The 20,560-nt window shown below is 41.3% G+C and overlaps 3 protein-coding genes across 5 annotated transcripts in view; 1 reads left to right on the top strand and 2 right to left on the bottom strand.

The window, feature by feature from the left end:
• Positions 1-4,800: 4,800 nt before the first annotated feature.
• LOC123518031 lies at positions 4,801-5,908 on the bottom strand. Its single transcript, XM_045278536.1, has 2 exons — positions 5,356-5,908; positions 4,801-5,120 (listed from the first exon to the last, which is right to left on the bottom strand). Exons 1-2 carry the CDS (start codon positions 5,906-5,908, stop codon positions 4,801-4,803), a joined length of 873 nt encoding a protein of 290 aa, XP_045134471.1.
• Positions 5,909-10,122: 4,214 nt separating this feature from the next.
• LOC123518032 overlaps positions 10,123-20,560 on the bottom strand; it is a 57,857-nt gene continuing 47,419 nt past the window's right edge. The window contains exon 2 of the transcript XR_006678644.1: positions 10,123-10,923. The gene's annotated coding sequence lies outside the window, so the exon portion shown is untranslated. The remainder of the gene's footprint in view (positions 10,924-20,560) is intronic.
• The window catches only part of LOC123518030 (exonuclease 3'-5' domain-containing protein 2-like), a 50,517-nt gene continuing 41,802 nt past the window's right edge, over positions 11,846-20,560 (top strand). Inside the window, exons 1-3 of one of the 3 annotated variants that reach the window (XM_045278533.1) lie at positions 11,890-12,161; positions 16,227-16,385; positions 16,763-17,001. In XM_045278533.1, coding sequence (XP_045134468.1) covers positions 16,338-16,385; positions 16,763-17,001 — 287 coding nt within the window. In that variant the 5' untranslated portion in view covers positions 11,890-12,161; positions 16,227-16,337. The other 2 variants (XM_045278534.1, XM_045278535.1) reach the window with 2 other exon arrangements.

Genomic DNA, 20,560 nt, shown 5'->3' with positions numbered 1-20,560 from the left:
AGTAGTGGTAATGATAATTATTGGTGGTGGTGCGTGCTGGTGAAGGCCTTTGGAACAAGTTGTTGCAGTGGTGGTGGCGGTTATAATGATGATGATGATGATGATGATGATGGTAGTGGTGGTTTAGGTGGTGGTGGTGGTGAAAATGGTGGTAGTGATAGTGGTGGCAATGGGGATGGTAGTGGTGACAGTGGAAATGGTATTGGTGGCAGTGATGGTGGTAGTGGTGGCAATGGTGATGGTGGCAGCGGTGGTGTTCACCAGCGGCGGTGATAAGTGCTGCTAATTGTACCTTAGTGGACAACACTCTAGTAGTCACGCTCGTAACAACCTTGTACTCTTTTCTACCTTTCCTCGTTGTTCTTTAATTTCCCTACGATAAAACACCACACACACACACACACGGTACAATGGATGGATAGCAAAAAGACGGATGCGAAGTAACACAACTTTAGCCATAAAGAGAGATAATGCGAGTTACTGTTGTATGTAACTGTGGGAGGGACGGGAAGGACGAGGTACGCTTATGGACCACAAATGTGTAAAGAAAATATGAATAGCAAGGTATAGAAAACTTATGTCAACCAAGAAGTAAAATGCGAACAGGATACAAGAAGTAACTTACTAAAAGGAGGACTAGGAAAAGGTTCATGTTTTATCAATATACATAAAACATAATAATTTCATAAAAGAAATAATAAACTTAGAAAGTTAAGATAGATATAAATAAACAAATAAATGACAAAGAACTTAATACAGTTCTATGAAACATAATTAATTCACACACACACACACACACACACCGCGTAGTGTAGTGGTTAGCACGCCGGGTTCGAGTCCCGGTAAGCGGCGAGGCAAATGGGCAAGCCTCTTAATGTGTGGCCCTGTTCACCTAACGGTAAATAGGTACAGGATGCAACTCGAGGGGTTGTGGCCTCGCTTTCCCGGTGTGTGTTGTGTGTTGATGTGGTCTCAGTCCTACCCAAAGATCGGTCTATGAGCTCTGAGCTCGCTCCATAATGGGGAAGACTGGCTGGGTGACCAGTAGGCGACCGAGATGAATTACACACACACACACACACTACACCGAGAGGGTCCGGGTTCGAATCCCGCAAAGCGGCAAGGCAAATGGGCAAGCCTCTTAATGCGTAGCCCCTGTTCACCTAGCAGTAAAATAGGTACGGGATATAACTTGAGGGGTTGTGGCCTCGCTTTCCCGGTGTGTGGAGTGTGTTGTGGTCTCAGTCCTACCCGAAGATCCGTCTATGAGCTCTGAGCTCGCTTCGTAATGGGAAAAGGCTGGCTGGGTGACCAGCAGACGACCGTGGTGAATTACACACACACACACACACACACAGACACACACACACACTTACACGTACGCACGCAAGCACGCGCGCGGCGCGCGCGCGCACACACACACACACAGAAAATATGAATAGCAAGGTATAGAAAACCTATGTCAACCAAGAAGTAAAATGTGAACAGGATGCAAGAAGTAACTTACTAAAAGGAGAAGGACTAGGAAAAGGGTCATGTTTTATTAATATACATAAAACATCATAATTTCATAAAAGAAATAATAAACTTAGAAAGTTAAAATAGATAGCTCAGTGCTTAGAGCGCTGGCTTCACAAGCCAGAGGACCGGGGTTCGATTCCCCGGCCGGGTGGAGATATCACGATTACATCTTTAAAGCGACCTAAACATCCCAAAAGCCGCATGAAGATAGAAGAGAAAATTTCTTCGCTATAACTTGCTGAATGATGCACATTGAGAGATTTTTTGCCGAATGATAAGCACCACGCAGGAGTATAAGCACCACACACACACACACACACACACACACACACACACACACACACACACACACACACAAACGACTGAATAAATAATGTTGCTAAAAATGATGTTATGAAAAAACCATCAACACCACCACCATAAACAACAACAACAACAACAACAACTTCAAAGGTAAAAATGTATTAATATGATCGTTCCTCTCCCTTTTGAAAGTAGTGGAGGTGAGGCAGCAAGGAGAGGTTTCAGAATATGATTCGGAAGTATACGAAGAAAATAGGGTGGAGATCAGTCTCGAGCTACGTGGTATGAAAAGAAAACTTAAAACTAATGCACTGTAGTTTTAGCTCAAAAGTTTATTATACTCAAGTGTACTCAATTCTCATTTAACGTATTTCACCACATTTTTTCAATTTTTTCGTGTATTTTTTTTCTGCTCTGAAATATCTATCTATATCCTAAAACACAATATTCATTTGTCATGCTCATTCCTTTTTTTTTTTTTTTGTGTGTGTGTGTGTGTGTGTATTTACCTAGTTGTATTGTACAGGGTTCGAGCGGGGCTCATATTGTCCTGTCTCCATATCTCCATTTATCTAATTTTCTTTACAGCTATACACATTATATATGTGCTGTAACAACTAAATCATTCAAAGCATTCCACTTTTCCACAGTTCTATGTAGAAAACTGTATTTTCTAATATCCTTCACACACTGCCTCTTCCTAATCTTCTTGGCATGTCCTATTGTCCTTCCAGTTTCTTCTTTCACCACCACTAGGTCTTACTTGTCTATCTTTTCAATGTCATTAACTACGTATTTTATACATTGTTATTAGGTCCCCTCTTTCTCTTCTATCTTTTAAGATTGGCAGTCCCATTTTCTTCAGCCTTTCTTCATATGTTAGGTCCTTTAGTTTCAGCACCATCTTTGTAGCTGTCCTCTGGATCTATTCTAATTTTCTTATATACATTTTCAAGCTTGGCGACCACACCACTGCTGTATATTCCGACTGTGGACGTATCATATTCGTAATAATTCTTTTCATCATATCCTCGTCCAGGTACTGAAATGCCACCCTAATATTAGTCAACATTTTATATGTTGTTCCAAATATTTTATGTATGTGTTTTTCTTGGCTCAGAGTTTCTTGTATAACCACTCCCAGATCTTTTTCTTCTTTAGTCTTGAATATTTGTTCCTCTCTCATCAAATAGTTCCATACTGGTCTTCTCTTACTTTTTCCTAATTCCATTACATGGCATTTCTTGGCATTGAATTCTGACTTCCACTTCTTACTCCACTCATAAATTTTGTCTATATCTTCCTGCAGTAGCAAACAGTCCTCTCGGGTCTTAATTACTCTTAACAATTTTGCATCATAAGCAAATAAATTAATATAGCTCGTCACTCCATACTGTATCTCGTCTACATATACCTGGAACATAATGGGGGCTAACACTGACCCTTTGGCACTCTACTTGTTACTTTACTCCAGGATGAGTTCTCATCTCTCTGTCCTTCAAGTAATCCCTTATCCAATCTAATATTATTCCTCTTAGTCCTCCTATGTGTGTGTGTGTGTGTGTGTGTGTGTGTGTGTGTGTGTGTGTGTGTGTGTGTGTGTGTGTGTGTGTGTGTGTGTGTGCAGGAGAGTGTGTGTGTGTGTGTGTGTGTGTGTGTGTGTGTGTGTGTGTGTGTGTGTGTGTGTGTGTGTGCGTGCGTGTGCGTGTGTTTTCGCAACGTTCTTATACAAATAACAGTAAAATATGATTGAATATGTCATACAAGAGAATGCTGTAAAATTTAATGTAATAACTGAATAACCAGTGCCAAGTCTACATATACTAATTCGTTTCTTACTATCTATTTCACATTTCATTATTTATTTTTATCAATCTTTCTATTTATTACGCTCCATGTTACAATATTTCATAGGGTATCAGATTACTTATCCCATTCCCACTGCACTCTTCATTAGTTATTGACCAAAGCCGTGGCCGTGACCCTATCGTTGTACCGTCTTGAAGTCAATTAGTCATTCAGCCAATCAGTCATTATTGCCTACGTACACATATTATTATCATTATTATCACACTATTATTCTGTAGGCTTAATTTCTGTCTGCCTGTCTCTGTATGTTTCCATCTATCTATCTAACTATTGTCTTCGTGTGTGTATTTATCTGTCATTACTTCCAGTTTTATAAAATGTTCTCGTAACAAACTCATTCCTCGCTACACCTCTTATGTCAAGTCTTCTTGTTTGCTCGACCTTGCAAAATTATTATTACACATGCTTTCACCGTTATGAAATATAAATCTGAGACTCACTGCTTAGGCACCACTAATGGAACGTCGTTCCTTTTTTTCCAAGCGTATACTTATACAATGTACTTCGGTAACATGGTCATCATCTATCAATTTTAATTACTGAGCTTTTATCGGTATTAGTGCATGTAGTCTGTGTAAGGTTAGAGAGAGAGAGAGAGAGAGAGAGAGAGAGAGAGAGAGAGAGAGAGAGAGAGAGAGAGAGAGAGAGAGAGAGAGAGAGAGAGAGAGAGAGAGAGAGAGAGAGAGAGAGAGAGAGAGAGAGAGAGAGAGAGAGAGAGAGAGAGAGAGAGAGAGAGAGAGAGAGAGAGAGAGAGAGAGAGAGAGAGAGAGAGAGAGAGAATTTTGTTGTAATGAATTTATTAGAGAAGCGTCAAACCATCATAGGAAATTACAAAATATTACTAAAGACAAGAGTTAATGAATTACATACAAAATAAACGCAATAGAGTGATGTAAGGGTACAAAACTTACGTCAAAAGACATAACCGTCAAATAGGATACATACAGGAAGATGTCGTTGTTTACAGTGGATTAAACACCACCAAAGCGTGGATAGCGAACAAGTATGGTGTCTAAATGATCACCAGAGAGTAAAAAGACATATTTGTTCTAATGTTTCTTCCCTAGGCAACATATCACTAACAATGGGACACTGTAGGCAATAATGTTATAAGGTGTTTGAGAAAGGTGCATTACAGAGTTGACAAGTGGTGAAGTGCTGCTCTTCCTCCAGCCGTGCGACTTGCAACACCGGCCTGTAGCCCAGCCTGATGCGTGCTGATACCACGTTGTGTCTACGAACCATGAGGCCCGTACGACGATACTTGAAGGAGTGCGCCCTCATGGTGTCATAATGTTGGATAGACTCGCTGATCACTCTCTGAGCGTTCATTGCCTGCTTCACAGCCAACATAGCAGCTGACCTGAGGCAGGGAAGGTGGCGGCCGATCGACGCGCGGCTCTTGCCCACAAGCTGCCTTCGCCAGGCTGTCCACAGCATCATTATGGGAGAAACCAATATGAGAGGGGATCCAGACAAACTTAATAACTAAGGAATGATCTTGTGCTGTGGCCAATAAGGATAGGATTCGTCTGGCAGAGGTAAAGGAGGGACGCAAGGAGATAATAGCCTGAAGGGCTGATTGTGAGTCACAGATACCACCACCATTAACTCTCCTCTGACAAAGAAGCTCCACAGCGTCGAGTACTCCCTGCAACTCACAATACGTTGAACTAGAGCTGTCAGGGAGTCTACGGCCAGTCCATCCTCCTACCGGGGGATCCAAGTCCGGGGAGAAGGCTACACTACCGGCCCGTCCGTCAGGTTGCAGGGAACCATCGGTGAATATGCGGTGCGGCGTCGGAATAGATGATGTTACCGCAGCAATAGTCTCCATGGCCCGCTGCTGCTGCAGGACAGGTATCTCCTCTTTCGATATCTCAGTAAAGAGAACAGCTGGGAGGGGAACACGCCAGGGCGGTGAAACAGGAACAACCTCTGCCTCGTCAATACTGATGTGGAGACTATGGAGCAGAGAACACACATGCTTTATCAGATTACGACCACCATGATGAATTCGGGGCAGTCTTGCGTTGGGACCCATGGCTGTCCTAACAACATGAGTGTAATGAAGTGCAAGGTGTGGTGTGTGAAGACATGTGGTAGTAAGAGAAGTGACATTTGAGTGTATTCTGTCTGCAAGAAAAGGAAGCTTAAGCTCTGTTAGCATATTAACAATCCTTGTTGATGACGGGCAACCCAATATAAACCTCATTACCCTGTTTTGAAATTTGTCAAGGGGATCCAAAGAGACTTTAGGGAGTTGGATTAAGGCAGGAGAGATAATCCACTACTGAGCGTATAAACGTCACGTAGATGGTCCTGGCTAACGGGATTGATATACCCTTCTCTCTGGTGGCGAGCGTCCTTAGAGGCGTGAAGCGCTTCTCGAGGCGACCCAAGAGATCCCGGATGATAGGGTGAACACGACGTCCCGGAGTGGCTCGAGGGATGTGAACTGGAGCGCCCAAGTAGATATACTGAGTGCACAGCGGGATGACACTGTTGCCAACTGAAAAGTCTGGAAGGAGTCTTGGACTGCGCAGGGAAAAGATTCTGCTCTTATCAGGTGACATGAGAAGACCACAAGAAGCTGCTGCACTGGAAAAGGAGTCAAGATGATGTTGTAGGTCCTCTGCTGAATAGCTGTGAATGCAGATGTCGTCAGCATAACATGTAATGGTAGTTCCAGGAGTGTTGGGTAGCAATGAAAGTAGCCGATGCATTAATATGTTGAAAAGGAAAGGGCTGAGCACACCCCCTTGAGGAGTTCCTAATTCGAAGCCGTGAGATGTACTGTAAGCACCTTTGAAATACACTCTGGAGGTCCTGTTGTTAAGATAGCCCTTTAATCCATTTCAATAAATTACCTTTGATGTTGAAATCCACCAGTTGGTCAAGGATAATGTCTTTGTTAGCAATATCAAATGCACTTTTAAATCAAGAAAGGCTACCACACTGTTTGACGACAGGCGAGAGTAAAGATCTACCAGGCAATGGTGAGTGCTTCTTGAGGGGAGAAAGCCAAACAACCTAGGCGAGAGCTTGTCTCCCAGCCGATACATGAGGCGGTTAAGCAGAATCCTTTCCATGACTTTAGAAAAACATGAAGTGAGTGATACAGGTCGAAACTTATCTGTAAGAGGTTTAGGTATAGGCACAATGGTAGAGCATGTCCAAGCAGCAGGCAAATAACCACGCTTAAAACAGAGATTATAAAGGCGAAGCAATGGATTACCGGGTACTTTGAAGAGAAGACGGAGAACCGAGTAGGTGATCCCGTCATCGCCTGGAGCTGTTGCTTTACCTCGAGCCAGGGCACGCTGTAACTCGGCTGTAGTGATCTCCACTTCGTCCTCCTCGTCTGGCGTCAGCAAGGCTGCCATTAACCGGAGGGCGCGACGATCTGCTCCGTGGCGGAGGGCCCGTTGTACATGTTCTGGGAGGCTAGTAACACGGGACTGAGTAGACCAAGCTGTTACAAGGTTACTAGCATACTCAGCTGGGCTGTGGTGGAGGGCACTGGCCGGCTTCCTCTTCAGCACCCTGTTGATAGCATGCCACATAGATTTGGTGCTCGTCTGGTGGTTTAAGCCGCTCAGGAAATCGTGCCACGCCTCTGTCCTTACACAGCGCTGAAGAGCCACCAGAGTGTCTCTGGAGTCTCGATACTGGCGTAGATGTTGTGATGTTGGATGCCTTTGGTAGAGTAGACCATCCGCCTCTGCCGCTTGCTCTGCCTCGCACAGACGTCCGTCGAGCGTCCACGCATGGGGTCTGGTCTGCCGTTTAATGTGAGGCCTGGAGATGTAGCGTAAGTAAAAGGCATGGGTGGCATGAACAAGAGAAGAGTATAATTCCTCAGGTGACTCCATAGCAAACGTTGGAAGGAGAGCAGTCATATATGCAATGTAAGTGGGACAATATTTAGGGGGAATGTTGATACGGCTACGTGTGTGAAAAGTGTCTTGTGCAAGTGGCAGGTGTAATTAATTGTAAGAGCAATGTGATCAGAGAAGAGAGTAGAAACAGAGGAACATGTAACATTATTTGCCACTAATCCATAGGTGAGAATATGGTCCAGTGTACCACCACGGGCATGAGTGGCGCCGCCACAGTCCCAGCAGGTGAGATGGTGACGACGCACATAGCGCAACAACTGAACTCCACTCCGATTAGGTGTCTGTGAAACATCGCCTAGTTCTGGATGGCGTGCATTAAAATCACCAATATAAATTATGCCACAGTCCGGTGGAGGAGGAAGCAAGTGAGTGTTAAGTTTGGCAGGAGCAGAATACACATTGCACAGTCTCACTTTACTCAAACCCACCGTCACCTCGAGGAGCTGGAAGGTGGTGTCGTGGTCATTTGAACAGCCAAGAAGCCGGTGCTGCAGAGATGAGAGGACATAGGTGATAAGACCGTTCCTGACAGGATGTACATACGCAACATACCCAGAGAGAGCAGGAGCTGTCCTTCCCTCCGGCGGATGCCCAACAAAAGCTTCCTGTAAAAATATAATGCCAGGATGAAGTTTGCAAACATAGGCATGCAAAGCGGGGAACTTGCCAAAACTTGTTATTCCGCAAGCATTCCAGGACAAGACTTGAAGCCTCTGTGGTCTATCGAACAGTCCGATGTGCTGGGCGGCGACCTGATGGTGGAGAGTGGGAAGCTGCTTCAGGCTTCTTATGTGACTGGACCTGGAGGTTGCACAACATGTCGATAGTAGAAGCAAGATTATCCAGTCTTTCTGTCAAGGAAGTAATATTATCAATCACTACCTTTTGAGTCTCTACCATAGAGGATCCGGAGTCCTCGAACTTGGCACAACTGTTGGCTAAGGAGGCTATGCGTGCTTCAATCACCTCCAGTCGAGCTGCTAAGGCGGCAGAAGTAGCGGTAAGTTTACTCACAGCCTCACGAAGAGCATCAACCTGTGGTGAAGCAGTTGCCGGAGAAGCATCGAGAGGCGCAGCGGTGCTGGGTGGCGGCGGCGGGGGTGGTGATCGCATCCGGGAACTCGATCGAGGTCTGGGACAGCCGTGCCAGACACTCACGCCGGACTCATGGCAGCGAGGGCACTTCCACTTTGACGTCTGAGCAACAGCTGGTGGGGAGGACGAAGTAGAGGGATCAGCATTATTAACAGTCGGCGACGGGGCTCGATGAGGGTATGTACGAGAGTCGTGTTCACCTGCGCACCAGGCACACTTCTCTGGAGCCGAGCAATAACGAGAGATATGCCCCACACCCCAGCATCTGTAGCATGAAGGTTTGTCCCGATGCAGTGGTCGCACCTCGCAAGGAGGGAGGCACGGAAGAAAAGTGAAGGAGACAGCCTCAGGAGGAGGGTCATCATGGCACCAGACGATCACAATCCTATTAATTGGTTTTCCGTTCTGGAAAAAGCGACGGGCAGAGTACACCCCTGGATGTTCCTTGGCCAGAGAAGGGTCAACACACTTTGGGTATCTTGTAAGGAGGTACGAAGGGAGCTTAGTATTCCTCACAGGTGAATCTTGCACTTCTAAAGGAAGAGACAGGAACTCACCAGCCTTTACCCTTTCGACGATATCCATGCGCTGCCGTGAGACATACACAAAGCGAGACGACACCGCCGACTTCTTCACTACTGCAGCCTGACGATCCAGATTGAACGTGCGGTTGACCTCAGCCAACCACCGAAGCTTCGTTTCCACCGAGGGGCTCCCGGAGAAGAGCAACCTGACGTATTCCTCACGAGGGGCGAAGGCAGGAGGTCTGGACGGCTCTACAAAACGTGGTGGAGGCGGCAGAGGAGCGTCGAGAGACAAATGATGACGGAACTGCTGCGGCGCCGCTTGGGTATCATCACTGTCCTTACGGTGCTTGGGTGGTTTGGCGGGTGGAGAAGGTGACTCGTCGTGACTGGCTAACATGTCGTCCATTCGCCGCTTGTTATGGCCGACAGGTGAGGCCTGGCCTTATGAACGTGGCAAAGCAGGAAAGGCACCATCATAGGACTCATCCTCACTTAGAGCCAGATCCTCCTCCAACTCCGAGAGGGTGGCTGGACCGGAAAATGCCATGCCTGCCCTCCCTCTCAGCAGCTTGAAAGTACTGGACGAGCAGCGGAGAGAACAGCTGGATAGGAGGAGAGGACCGTCCACACTCCACCAAAGCTGAAGTGGGACTGAGAGAGAGAGAGAGAGAGAGAGAGAGAGAGAGAGAGAGAGAGAGAGAGAGAGAGAGAGAGAGAGAGAGAGAGAGAGAGAGAGAGAGAGAGAGAGAGAGAGAGAGAGAGAGAGAGAGAGAGAGAGAGAGAGAGAGAGAGAGAGAGAGAGAGAGAGAGAGAGAGGAGAGAGAGAGAGAGAGAGAGAGAGAGAGAGAGAGAGAGAGAGAGAGAGAGAGAGAGAGAGAGAGAGAGAGAGAGAGAGAGTACTAACATTACGTACTCTTTCTCAGATGATATAAGACTGGAGGGGGAAGAGGAAGACTGAAGGAACAAGTAGCTCGATAAGTAACATCTTTTGGGAGAAAAAATAAAGGAAAGAAAGGGAGATAGAGAGATAGATAGACTGATTGATTGGTTTAGTTCATGGTGATGCAACATCACAGAAGAGAATATGGTATGAAATAGGTCAATATTCAGTGTGTCAGGGATACTACAAACTTAATGTATACGTACTTGAAAAACTATCACTACTAAGCTGCGGTAAGGAAGCTCTCCTCCTTACCTGTCTTGCATTGGATTCAGATTTCTGGTTTACGTACAAAGACAGCTGTGAAATATTATTGGTTTGTGGGCCTGAAAATCATCGCCCATAAACCCTGCAGATATTACCAACATGAAACCATTATAAAACTGGCCCTTAATTTCTGCCTTACTGAAACATATACTCTTGTTTATTAGAAAAGAAAAGAAATATCACAGTGACTGAGAAGTAAAAGCGAAAATGACATGTCACCTTTAGTTCCCACACGCTTTACGAAATACTAAAATGATATTAACACTCACCATGCATTCCTCTTCCCCCCAGGGCTCACGTTCGGCCTCGTGCTTTCACGATGCACAACGTGTTTCCAGCGTCGCCTTGTCGTCATCCGTCCTATTCCTGTGATCGCAACGGTGCTGAATCATCGGGCATGTTCATCAGATAATTTCAGACAACACACAACACACTAAAGCCAGTAGCCACCTCTTTCCTCCTCATCATGGACGCTAGGCGCTGTCTTTCCAATCTCGACCTGCAAACATAACTTTATTTTAGTATCTTTAGTAAAAACAAGTTCTGCCTTTTTCTAAGTATTGATAATTATGCGAGTGATTTCAGTAGTGCACAATGTTTACATGAATCTATTTAATATCTGGACCAATCCATTATGTTGAGAAATTCAATTTTCTTTATTTTGGTGCTCGTATTTCGTGAACCACGCTGAAATTCGTTTAGAGGCACATAAACTTTATTTACATACTTGTTTAGTTTTTTTTCTTTCGGAATTCTTAATTTTACTAGTGGCCGTTTTGTTACGCTTAGTAAACTTTCACGGTATATTTTGACATGTTATGGCCTGCTGATACTACCACATGCTTAAGACATTAACAAATTGAGAGAAAAATGTAGGAGAGCAATATATCTATATCTATCTATTTGTCTATCTATCTATATAGATAGATAGATAGATAGACATACGTGAGACCTTGACATTAACAAAAGCAAGGTTTAAGAAGAAAAAATAAGAATAAAACAAGAAAAGTAAGTTTGAAAAAAAATTAAGCAAGGAAAGAAATTCAGCCATCATAAATCTAAAATATCGTCACATGGAAAAAAAATGCATGAAAGAAGAAAAGAAAAAAAAATCACGATGAAATTCGACACATGAATATCCTGTCATATATATATATATATATATATATATATATATATATATATATATATATATATATATATATATATATATATATATATATATATATATATATATATATATATATATAAGTTGGTCAAGAGCAACAAAAAAATAATAATAATAAAGACCCACTTGTCAATCCCCTTGCAGGTCTGAAAGAGTTAGCTGAAAGAAAATGATAAATGACCTGAACCCTCTCTTACATTAAATCAAGTCAAGTAATCCCGAGTCACATGCAACATCAAGATCAAGATCAAGGTACTGTTAGGGATGGAAAACAACAACAACAACAACAAAGTAATAATAGGAAAAAAAATCAAGAATTGATAAGAAATACATATACTACTCATTGAATTAAATCAAGACATTTAAAAACACAAAAATTATAGTATATGACTTTTGGAATACAAGAAAAAAATAATAAAAGCTAGAACAAGTTAAACAGTAAAAGAATAAGGGAGAATAGATAAAAGCTGATCAACACCAAAGTGAGAAAACAACTTTGGCCGCTGCAAAGGCAATCTACCGACGAATCCGCATCGAGATCAAGACGGAGTATTCTTTCGAGTGAAATTGTTTGTGTTGCTCCTCATTCCTGCTGTTTTCTTTAGTTATTTGGAATATTGCAGGTTCCCCACCATCCTTGTGACAACTGTAATAGTGGTGTTCTACCGTGCCAGAATTTAGACGGCAATCAAATGCTACTGGACGAGTTATATGCTTCAACCATCTACTTGCATACATTCACATGCATTTTTACTATTATTTTTATAATTTTGCTGGTGATCTGAAAAAAAAAATTGCAGTCCTAATATAGACGTCCTTCCAATTATTCCCGTTTCCTGGCTCCCCTTCGCTGCTCTTTCACTCAGCTGACGGGACGTGGGAATGAAAATATACAAAACTAATCAAACCCTAACTTTGAGCTAACATAATCTAGTTGAGGTCAGAACCCTTCTGACCAATAGCATGGTTAGGTTATGCTAGTTCCTAAATTAGGTTAAAGTTAGGGTAAGATTAATTTTGGTTAGCATATTTTCATTCCCACGTCCCGTGAGTTGAGCGAAAGCTGCAAAAAGGGAGCCAGAGAACAAGAACAGCTGGAGGAACGTCTATATTTAAAAAAAAAAAAAAAAAAAAAAAAAGTAAGGTTGCATAGGAAATCACATGTAATGAATACCTTACCATCTCCCCCAAGTTTAATACTTACATTTCAGATAAAATTAAGCTTGTATAATGTGATGCAATACCAATCAACTTCCAGAAACTTGTTGAAAAAGAAGATAAAAAGTAAATAATTTGTAAAAATTCAAAAAGCAAGTGGCCCTGGATACATTAGCAGTTTTAACAGGCTAAAAGTACTTTTAGAGACCAGGTGGACTTCTACTGGTAAAAATTCTGGTAATGGTTCAGCATATCTATTGCACCTTATTTTCAATTATTTCCTTTAAATTAAAACCTTCACAAAAATTCATCTTGTACATATCATACGATGACATAAAGTTTTATTACCCTCTATACAACAAGTAAGTCAACCAGGTAAGGTGACTCTGGATTTCTCGTATAACAGGTTTTGTATCTAACCCCCAAGTGGGATCTGTGGGAATGCAGGGTTCTCGGTTACATTTACGTTAGATTAGGTTAGGTTATATAAAGCACAATAGTGAAGTTTAGGTTAGATTAGAATATGTAAAGCACAGGAAGAGGAAGATTTCTACAATCTGACCTCATAAAATGTTGGAAAATTATTCGCAATTAATCAGCTACTACCCAACCCTATAACATGATGTTATAGATTTAAAGTGGTGCACCAATACACTACTATTGATTGCAGATCTCTCTTCTTTGATTATAGGTCTGTCCCTCTTCGAAACTTGTTACCAGACGAAGTGATGGGGCTGATTTCCAATGACCAATTTAAATCCACCTTGCATTCCTGTATACATATGGAATTACTCAGTTTTAAAGATTGAACTCAAGTTCACTGCATATGGCATACTCTTCCAGCCCATGTTACTTTTATACCTATTATCATTTACTGTATATTTATTCATTGGGCTGCCATGCCAGTGGTTGTTTGACCCACCTGTTTCTCATGCCTAGCTGTAACGTCATGCCACAAGTAAGTTGGGCCAACCAGGTCAGTAAACAATATTGATTTATTTTCCAATATGGTGTGAAACTTTTCATACATTGTTTTGTATCATTATGATTGCAGAATGTGCTTTATGGTTGTGTTTTAGCTGATTCTGGTCACTTTACCTAATTTAATCTAACCTTTAACATAATCCTGACCAAACATAAATGCAACTGAAAACCCCACATTCCTCCAGGTCTTGCTTTGGGATAGATACAAAAACTTGGCTTCAGAGAAATCCCGTCACCTCTTGCATCAAGATGGTTAGAGACATTTTTTTGCCACTTTATACTATCTTATGATATGTATACTATGGATTTTGTGAAGGTCTGGAAGAAAATATTAAAAAAATAAGGAGTTATACTGAACCATTACCATGATAAATTTTTATTTATTTTTTATTTATCCTCATCTAACTAAACCTAACCAAACAACATGTGTTTAGTTAGGTAATGATGCTAGTGGCAAGATTAAAAACATGATAGCTTCACAACAACGAGAATGCCAAGGCTATGCAGTTCTTAATGTTTATCAATCTTTTACCTTATTTTATTTTATTTTTTTTTTTACTATTTGAATATGTTGATATATATGTTGTTCTACCACCTTAATTCTATTTGACATGTAAGTATAAGCCTTAGCTACTGACTTGAATACCTGTCAGGAAGATATTAATGCTTTATATAATGTTGCCAATTCTTGGGGCCTTTATTTTAATCCAGAAAAAATATGTAATGCTGTGTTGCCACAGTGGCACTTTAGACTGGGTGTCCATGCACTTATAGCAGTATTACCACATAAACAACACACTTCTTTTAAATAGAACCTTCATGTAAAGACTCATACATTGTACTGGAACCAGACCAAATTTGTTACACTACAGTGGAGACTTAATACTCGAACTTAATTCGTTCCAAATGGCTGTTCGATTATCAAAAAGTTCAACAACTGATATCTATAAATCAGGTCATTTGTTCTAATCTTAGCAAAACCTCAAATTGACAAAAATTTCAATGTATTTTTTTAATGATTTTGATTTGTACATACTGTAAGTGATGGCTGGTGATGGATAACGTTAAAAAGGAGGGGAGAAGGAGGGAGGTCGTCGGAGGACAAGTCACCATCCATGAAAACGTCTGGTAACTTTTCTCCTGGTGTGATTCCGGTGAACCCACTAGTAGAGGGATGTGGCTCACTCAACACTCTCACTAGATTCCTAATTTTCACTTCTAATAAGCCTCTTTGGCCCCTTTATAAGTTTCTAAATAAAAAAATAGACAGATGGCAGAAGAATGTTGTTTTTCTAATGACTGCGGGACTAGGGATACCAGTATTTTGCTTCGGTATTACTGGTTTCAGAATGCGACAATGGCAGCGGCGGCAAGGGAAAGGCTAATGCTATGATTACAACCATGTGTGCTGCAGTTTGATTACCAGATATTTTCACCACCGATAAGCCTTTGGTGCTTTTCTAAATTTCTAAATGAAAAACTACAGACAATGCAGGAAAATGTTATTCTGGTGAAAGCAGCAGCACAACTGGTGGAGGGGTGGAGGGAGAAGCCAGAGACGCTTTGTGTGTAACCATGTGTGTGGCTGTTCGACTACCAGGTATTTTCCCGAGTACTAAATCAAACTTTTGCATTCAAGTATTGAAAACTTTGACTATTAAGACATTTGAGTATTGAGTCTCCATTGTATACTGGATCCATACTAACTTGGTACATTGGGTGTTGGCTGCACCCGTCCAACATTATTGTCACATTAACACTTGACACATACATGGTGATCTCTCTTTCTTACTCCTACTTTTATCCTTTACCTTAATTGACCTAAATTTATAATATTTCATATAAAACTGCATGGCATGTTGAGTGATTTTTGAAGTAGAGATGAAAGAATGATGCTGCATTATCTTCTGCTATTATCATAACTAATGCATAGTATGATTATGTTTATATAAGGGTATGTGTTAATAGTTAAAATAATGCACTATTAGGGAAACTTGCATCTGTTGAGATCATGATGCATCCCGCTTCTCTTAAGCACTCTCAGCACCATTAGTACTAGAGCTCAGATACCCATACCAGCAATAACTGCGTGGCACCACTACTACCTGCACTACCTCCATCAGACTCCTTCTCAACAGCCAAGTTCAGACTAAGGGTTAGGTCACAATATACTTAGCTCTCTCTCTCTCTCTCTCTCTCTCTCTCTCTCTCTCTCTCTCTCTCTCTCTCTCTCTCTCTCTCTCTCTCTCTCTCGATGGTATCGAATCCCATGCAAGTTGGGACAGCTATGCTACTTGGCAGTTCGTCTAGGCTGTGCGACGCTACTACCCCAGTGTCCTTGATACATGAATCTCCCAGGTTGCTCCCTGTTACCCATAGTCATGTCAGATCATTCTAGGGTTGTGGTGGCAAGAGTGCTGAGTGGTAAAGCCAATGCCCAAAGTACCAAGTTAGGCTCATTCCATGATAAAGTTAAAATTTGTTGGTTTTAGTTCCAGTATCTACCACATCTGGTGCTCTCCAGAACCTCAGCCAGGTTAGCCCAACTATCCAATGTGGCACTCCAACCACAGCAGTAACCTCCCAGTAAACAGCTTCAACTCATGAGTCTGAGTTTGACTCAATCTGCCAACCTTAGCAATGCCAGGCCAGTGCGTTATCACTGTACTAGCTAAAGGGCTTCTCTCTGAAATTCTATGCCCATGTGAGAACTATTGTTAAGAAACACAATTCACCAATAGCCTACTCATGTTTACCCTATGCCATGCTCCTGACTTTATGGTGACAACACTTCCCACATCAGGCCATTATTTGAATTATGGAACACAGGGTACCACTATGACTTGAAATTTCTTAAATTTGTGAAAGTAGACAAAAGAAATCAGTGTTTTACAGTATTATCTCTGGGCAGATAAAGTGGATTTCCTTCTTCATGATGTACTATAACTTTTTCTTAGTTTATGTTTATCAAATCAATATTACTTATTGTCTTAACTTTGAATGATATTGGTCTCAAAATGATCAACAGAACAGGAAGGAGCCATCCCCATTTATTGAAACTGGAATGATGTGGATGCAACCAAGTGATATGTGGACTCTGGTGGCAGGCCTTGGAGGAGTGATGATGTTGCTGGCAGGCCTTTACCTTAAAATGTTACCAATACTAATGCGAAAGAGGGTGGCAGTAACATTGTGGTTCACATCACAAAAAGTATGGGTTGTGACATCTCCACTTACTTGGGAGCGTGTTTTCCCTCAACTACACAGGTATGCTATATTAAAATTGGTTATGCAACCATTATATTTTACATACTCAAGATAAGATGTCAACAACATTTACACACCCTTCACTCTAAATTCAAATTTAGATATGGTGACTCCTATACCAGCCTTGGAGTCCCCTTTTGTGGAAGAGACTATAAATAATACCCAGGTATGACTGTTACTGTTATCATCCCTAAGTGTCATGACACCCCTCCTCAACTTTTTTTTTTTCATAACTATTACAACACTTGCAGTCTTAGATTTGTTTTTAATTTGTAGAACACCACCTCTCCTCTACTAAACCTCATCTTTTTCTTACTGAAACACAGGTGTCTGAGACAACTGACAGCATCCCTTTTTTCTGTTACCTCCTACTTTCTCTATATCCTCATTTTTATTCCAAAGGTCAATGTTGCATCTGCACCCCCATATCATATTTTACGTTTGATTGGTTCCTTCCTTAGGTGTAGTACTAAATTTGACGATTGTGAAACTCGCAATTTTGAAAACAATGAAAAATGCTTATTCGTTCTAGCCTGTTCAGAAGCTGACCTCCCTAACTTGTTACTTTGCTATCATGTCTCAAAATACATACAGTAACCCCAGCATGAGTCAGACCAATTGGGGAAAGGCCTATCCGAGTTATCTGAAAATCTGATTTACCTGAGGGATTTTTTTTTATTTTTCACACTTGTTACTACTAACAGTTGATATGATCTTTGTGATGTATTAAGTAAATAGGTACATACTACATGCATGGCGCACACACACACACACACACACACACACACACACACACACACACACACACACACACACACACACACACACACACACACACACCCTGGAAAACAGAAGAGAAAGGGGAGACCTGATAGCAATATACAGAGTGATGATTGGCATGGAAAAAATGGATAGGAAGATCTGTGTATGTGGAATGGAAGAATGTCGAGGGCATGGGAAAAACTAAAATGGCCACTTATAGGAGAGATGTGAAAATATAGCTTCCCTCATAGAAGGGTGGAAGCATGGAATAGTTTAGACGTGGAAGTGGTCAACGCAAGGAATATTCATGATTTTAAGAAAAAGCTGGACATTAATAGATATGGAGACGGGACAACACGAGCATAGCTCTTTTCCCGTATGTTACAATTAGGTAAATACAATTAGGTAAATACACACACACACACAAAATTGTGAAAGGGATCCAAAAAGGGCTTACAAATCTATCAACAGTAAACTCCAGAAGAAATAAATAGTTGAAAAAGTGAAAGTTGGGGATGACATATATGAAGATGTCTCTGATATTGTTGCAAAGCTGAATGATTGCTTCTGTTAAGTATTCACAAACAAACCAGAATTCAATGGGAGCATACTACCTGAAGAGAAACAAATGCAAGATGTGATAGTCTCAAAGAGTGACACTGAGAAAGTTGTAAACGGCATGGACGTCAACAAGTCAATGGGTCTGGATGGAGTTTCTGGTAGAATGTTAAAGGAATGTCAAGAGCAGTTGCTGGAACCAATCTTGGATATTGTGAAAACATCAATTACAATGGGACAAGTGCCAGTGGAGTGGAAGAGCCCAGAGGTAGTACCAATATACAAGAGTGGATGTCAAATGGAGCCATTGAATTATAGACCTGTTTCACTGACTAGTATTATATGGAAGATATGTGAAGAAGTGATTAAAGCCAAGTGGTGTGAATTTCTAGAAAGTGAAGGAATATTAAGGGAGAACCAGCTTGGTTTCAGAAAAGGAAAATCATGTGTATCAAATTTATTATCTTTCTACTCAAGAGTGGTTGATATTTTACAGGAGCAAGACAGCTGGGTCGACTGTGCGTACCTTGATTTGAAAAAAGCATTTGATAAGGTTCCACACAACAGACTAATTTGGAAGCTGAGAAGTATTGGGGGGATAAGGGGAACCCTGGCAGACTAAATGAGAAACTACTTGACAGGCAGGAAAATGAGAACAGTGGTGAAGGGAGTGAAGTTAGAGTGGAGAAGAGTAACCAGTGGAGTCCCCCAAGGTCCTGTGCTTGGTCCCATCATGTTTCTGATCTATATAAATGATATGCCAGCAGGTGTGACAGCGGGTGTGAAAAGTTACATGAGTATGTTCACAGATGATGCAAAGATTATGAGGAGAATAAAAGAACATGGAAGATTGTAGCTAACTAACTGTCAAATTTACTAGTGGAATGGGAGTTTAAGCAATAATTAATAATTTTGGATATATAGATAAAAATGGATTTTACATCTATGGATTTTAACCTACTAATGGAAAGGGGGTTTAAGCAGTAATTAATAATTATGGGTAAGTATGTAGATAAAAATGGATTTTACATTAAAAAATCCTATATTTATAACCAGTAGCCAGAATATTTGTGCAACATTTACATCCCACGGCTGCCATCATGTCGTGATCCATGCTGTTGCAATGTTGCACAAATTCTCTGGCTACTGGTTATAAATATGCAAAAAAAAATTTCTAATTTTAATTAACAAAAATAATACTTATACCTAAGATGTTTGATATGGCACTGGCAAATGACAATCACAATTCCTTTTGCTGCTTTTTCCAGTACAAATCATTACAGCTCCTCTTATAATCATACATAAGAATCACTCCAACCACGAATACGAATGCAACAACGTAGCTCATCACTGAACATAATTGTCTTGTGCAATAATTCCAACTCTCTCTCTTCATTTATTTATTCTTACCTCAGAATTACTTTGACGTATCCCTAAAACAAATTCTACCTCAACGTCGTCCACTGTATCCTCGTGACGTTATTACAATATCCAAACACTGTGCTTTGTTTGTCAGTGAATCTCATTTGTAGTAATTACAGCTTCCCCTTTTCAACCTAGTTACCCATATATAAGAATTAACTTTGCTTACTACATGAATACAACAATGTAACACACCACTGAACATAATCCAACTCTTAACATATCCACACGAATAATTTCACTCAGCAGATCTCAATGGAATAAACCCAACTTCCTATTGGTAACCATAGCTAAGAATTACTTTAACTTCATACCCGAATACACACAAGTAACTATATCATGTAACTTATTTGTCAAAGCATACCACATGCACATGCAATATACACACGGAGATGTACACATGATTCTTTACTCGTAACACGGGGGTTGGAAGTATATAATGGTGTCATGTTGATCCAAGGTACACACACGGAAACACATATACTAAAATAATACCTAAACATCCTATCATGATTCCTCCTCCATTCTAATTTACCTCAAAGACTGCATTGGAACTTATAAGCTCCACTTACTGTTTGTTATATGAAGTACAAAATGGTCATGCCACCTCAGCTACAGCCGAGGACGGCCACACTCGAGCCTCAGCTGTCCTCCCTTTCTGCTTTCTCTCTTGTCTCTCGCCTCTCTGACGCATTCCTCTCCAACCTTCCATCAGAGAATTTACGGGAGATCAGACTTGACCTACAACAACACGCCCATCCAAGTACAGGCAACCCCCGTTTAACGAAGGGGTTATGTTCCTAAAAACACTTTGTTA

This window comes from Portunus trituberculatus, chromosome 43 (genome assembly GCF_017591435.1).
Source record: "Portunus trituberculatus isolate SZX2019 chromosome 43, ASM1759143v1, whole genome shotgun sequence".
Lineage (NCBI taxonomy): Eukaryota > Metazoa > Arthropoda > Malacostraca > Decapoda > Portunidae > Portunus > Portunus trituberculatus.
The sequence above is the reverse complement of the archived record's forward strand: the minus strand, read 5'-3'. Positions and strand labels throughout refer to the sequence as shown.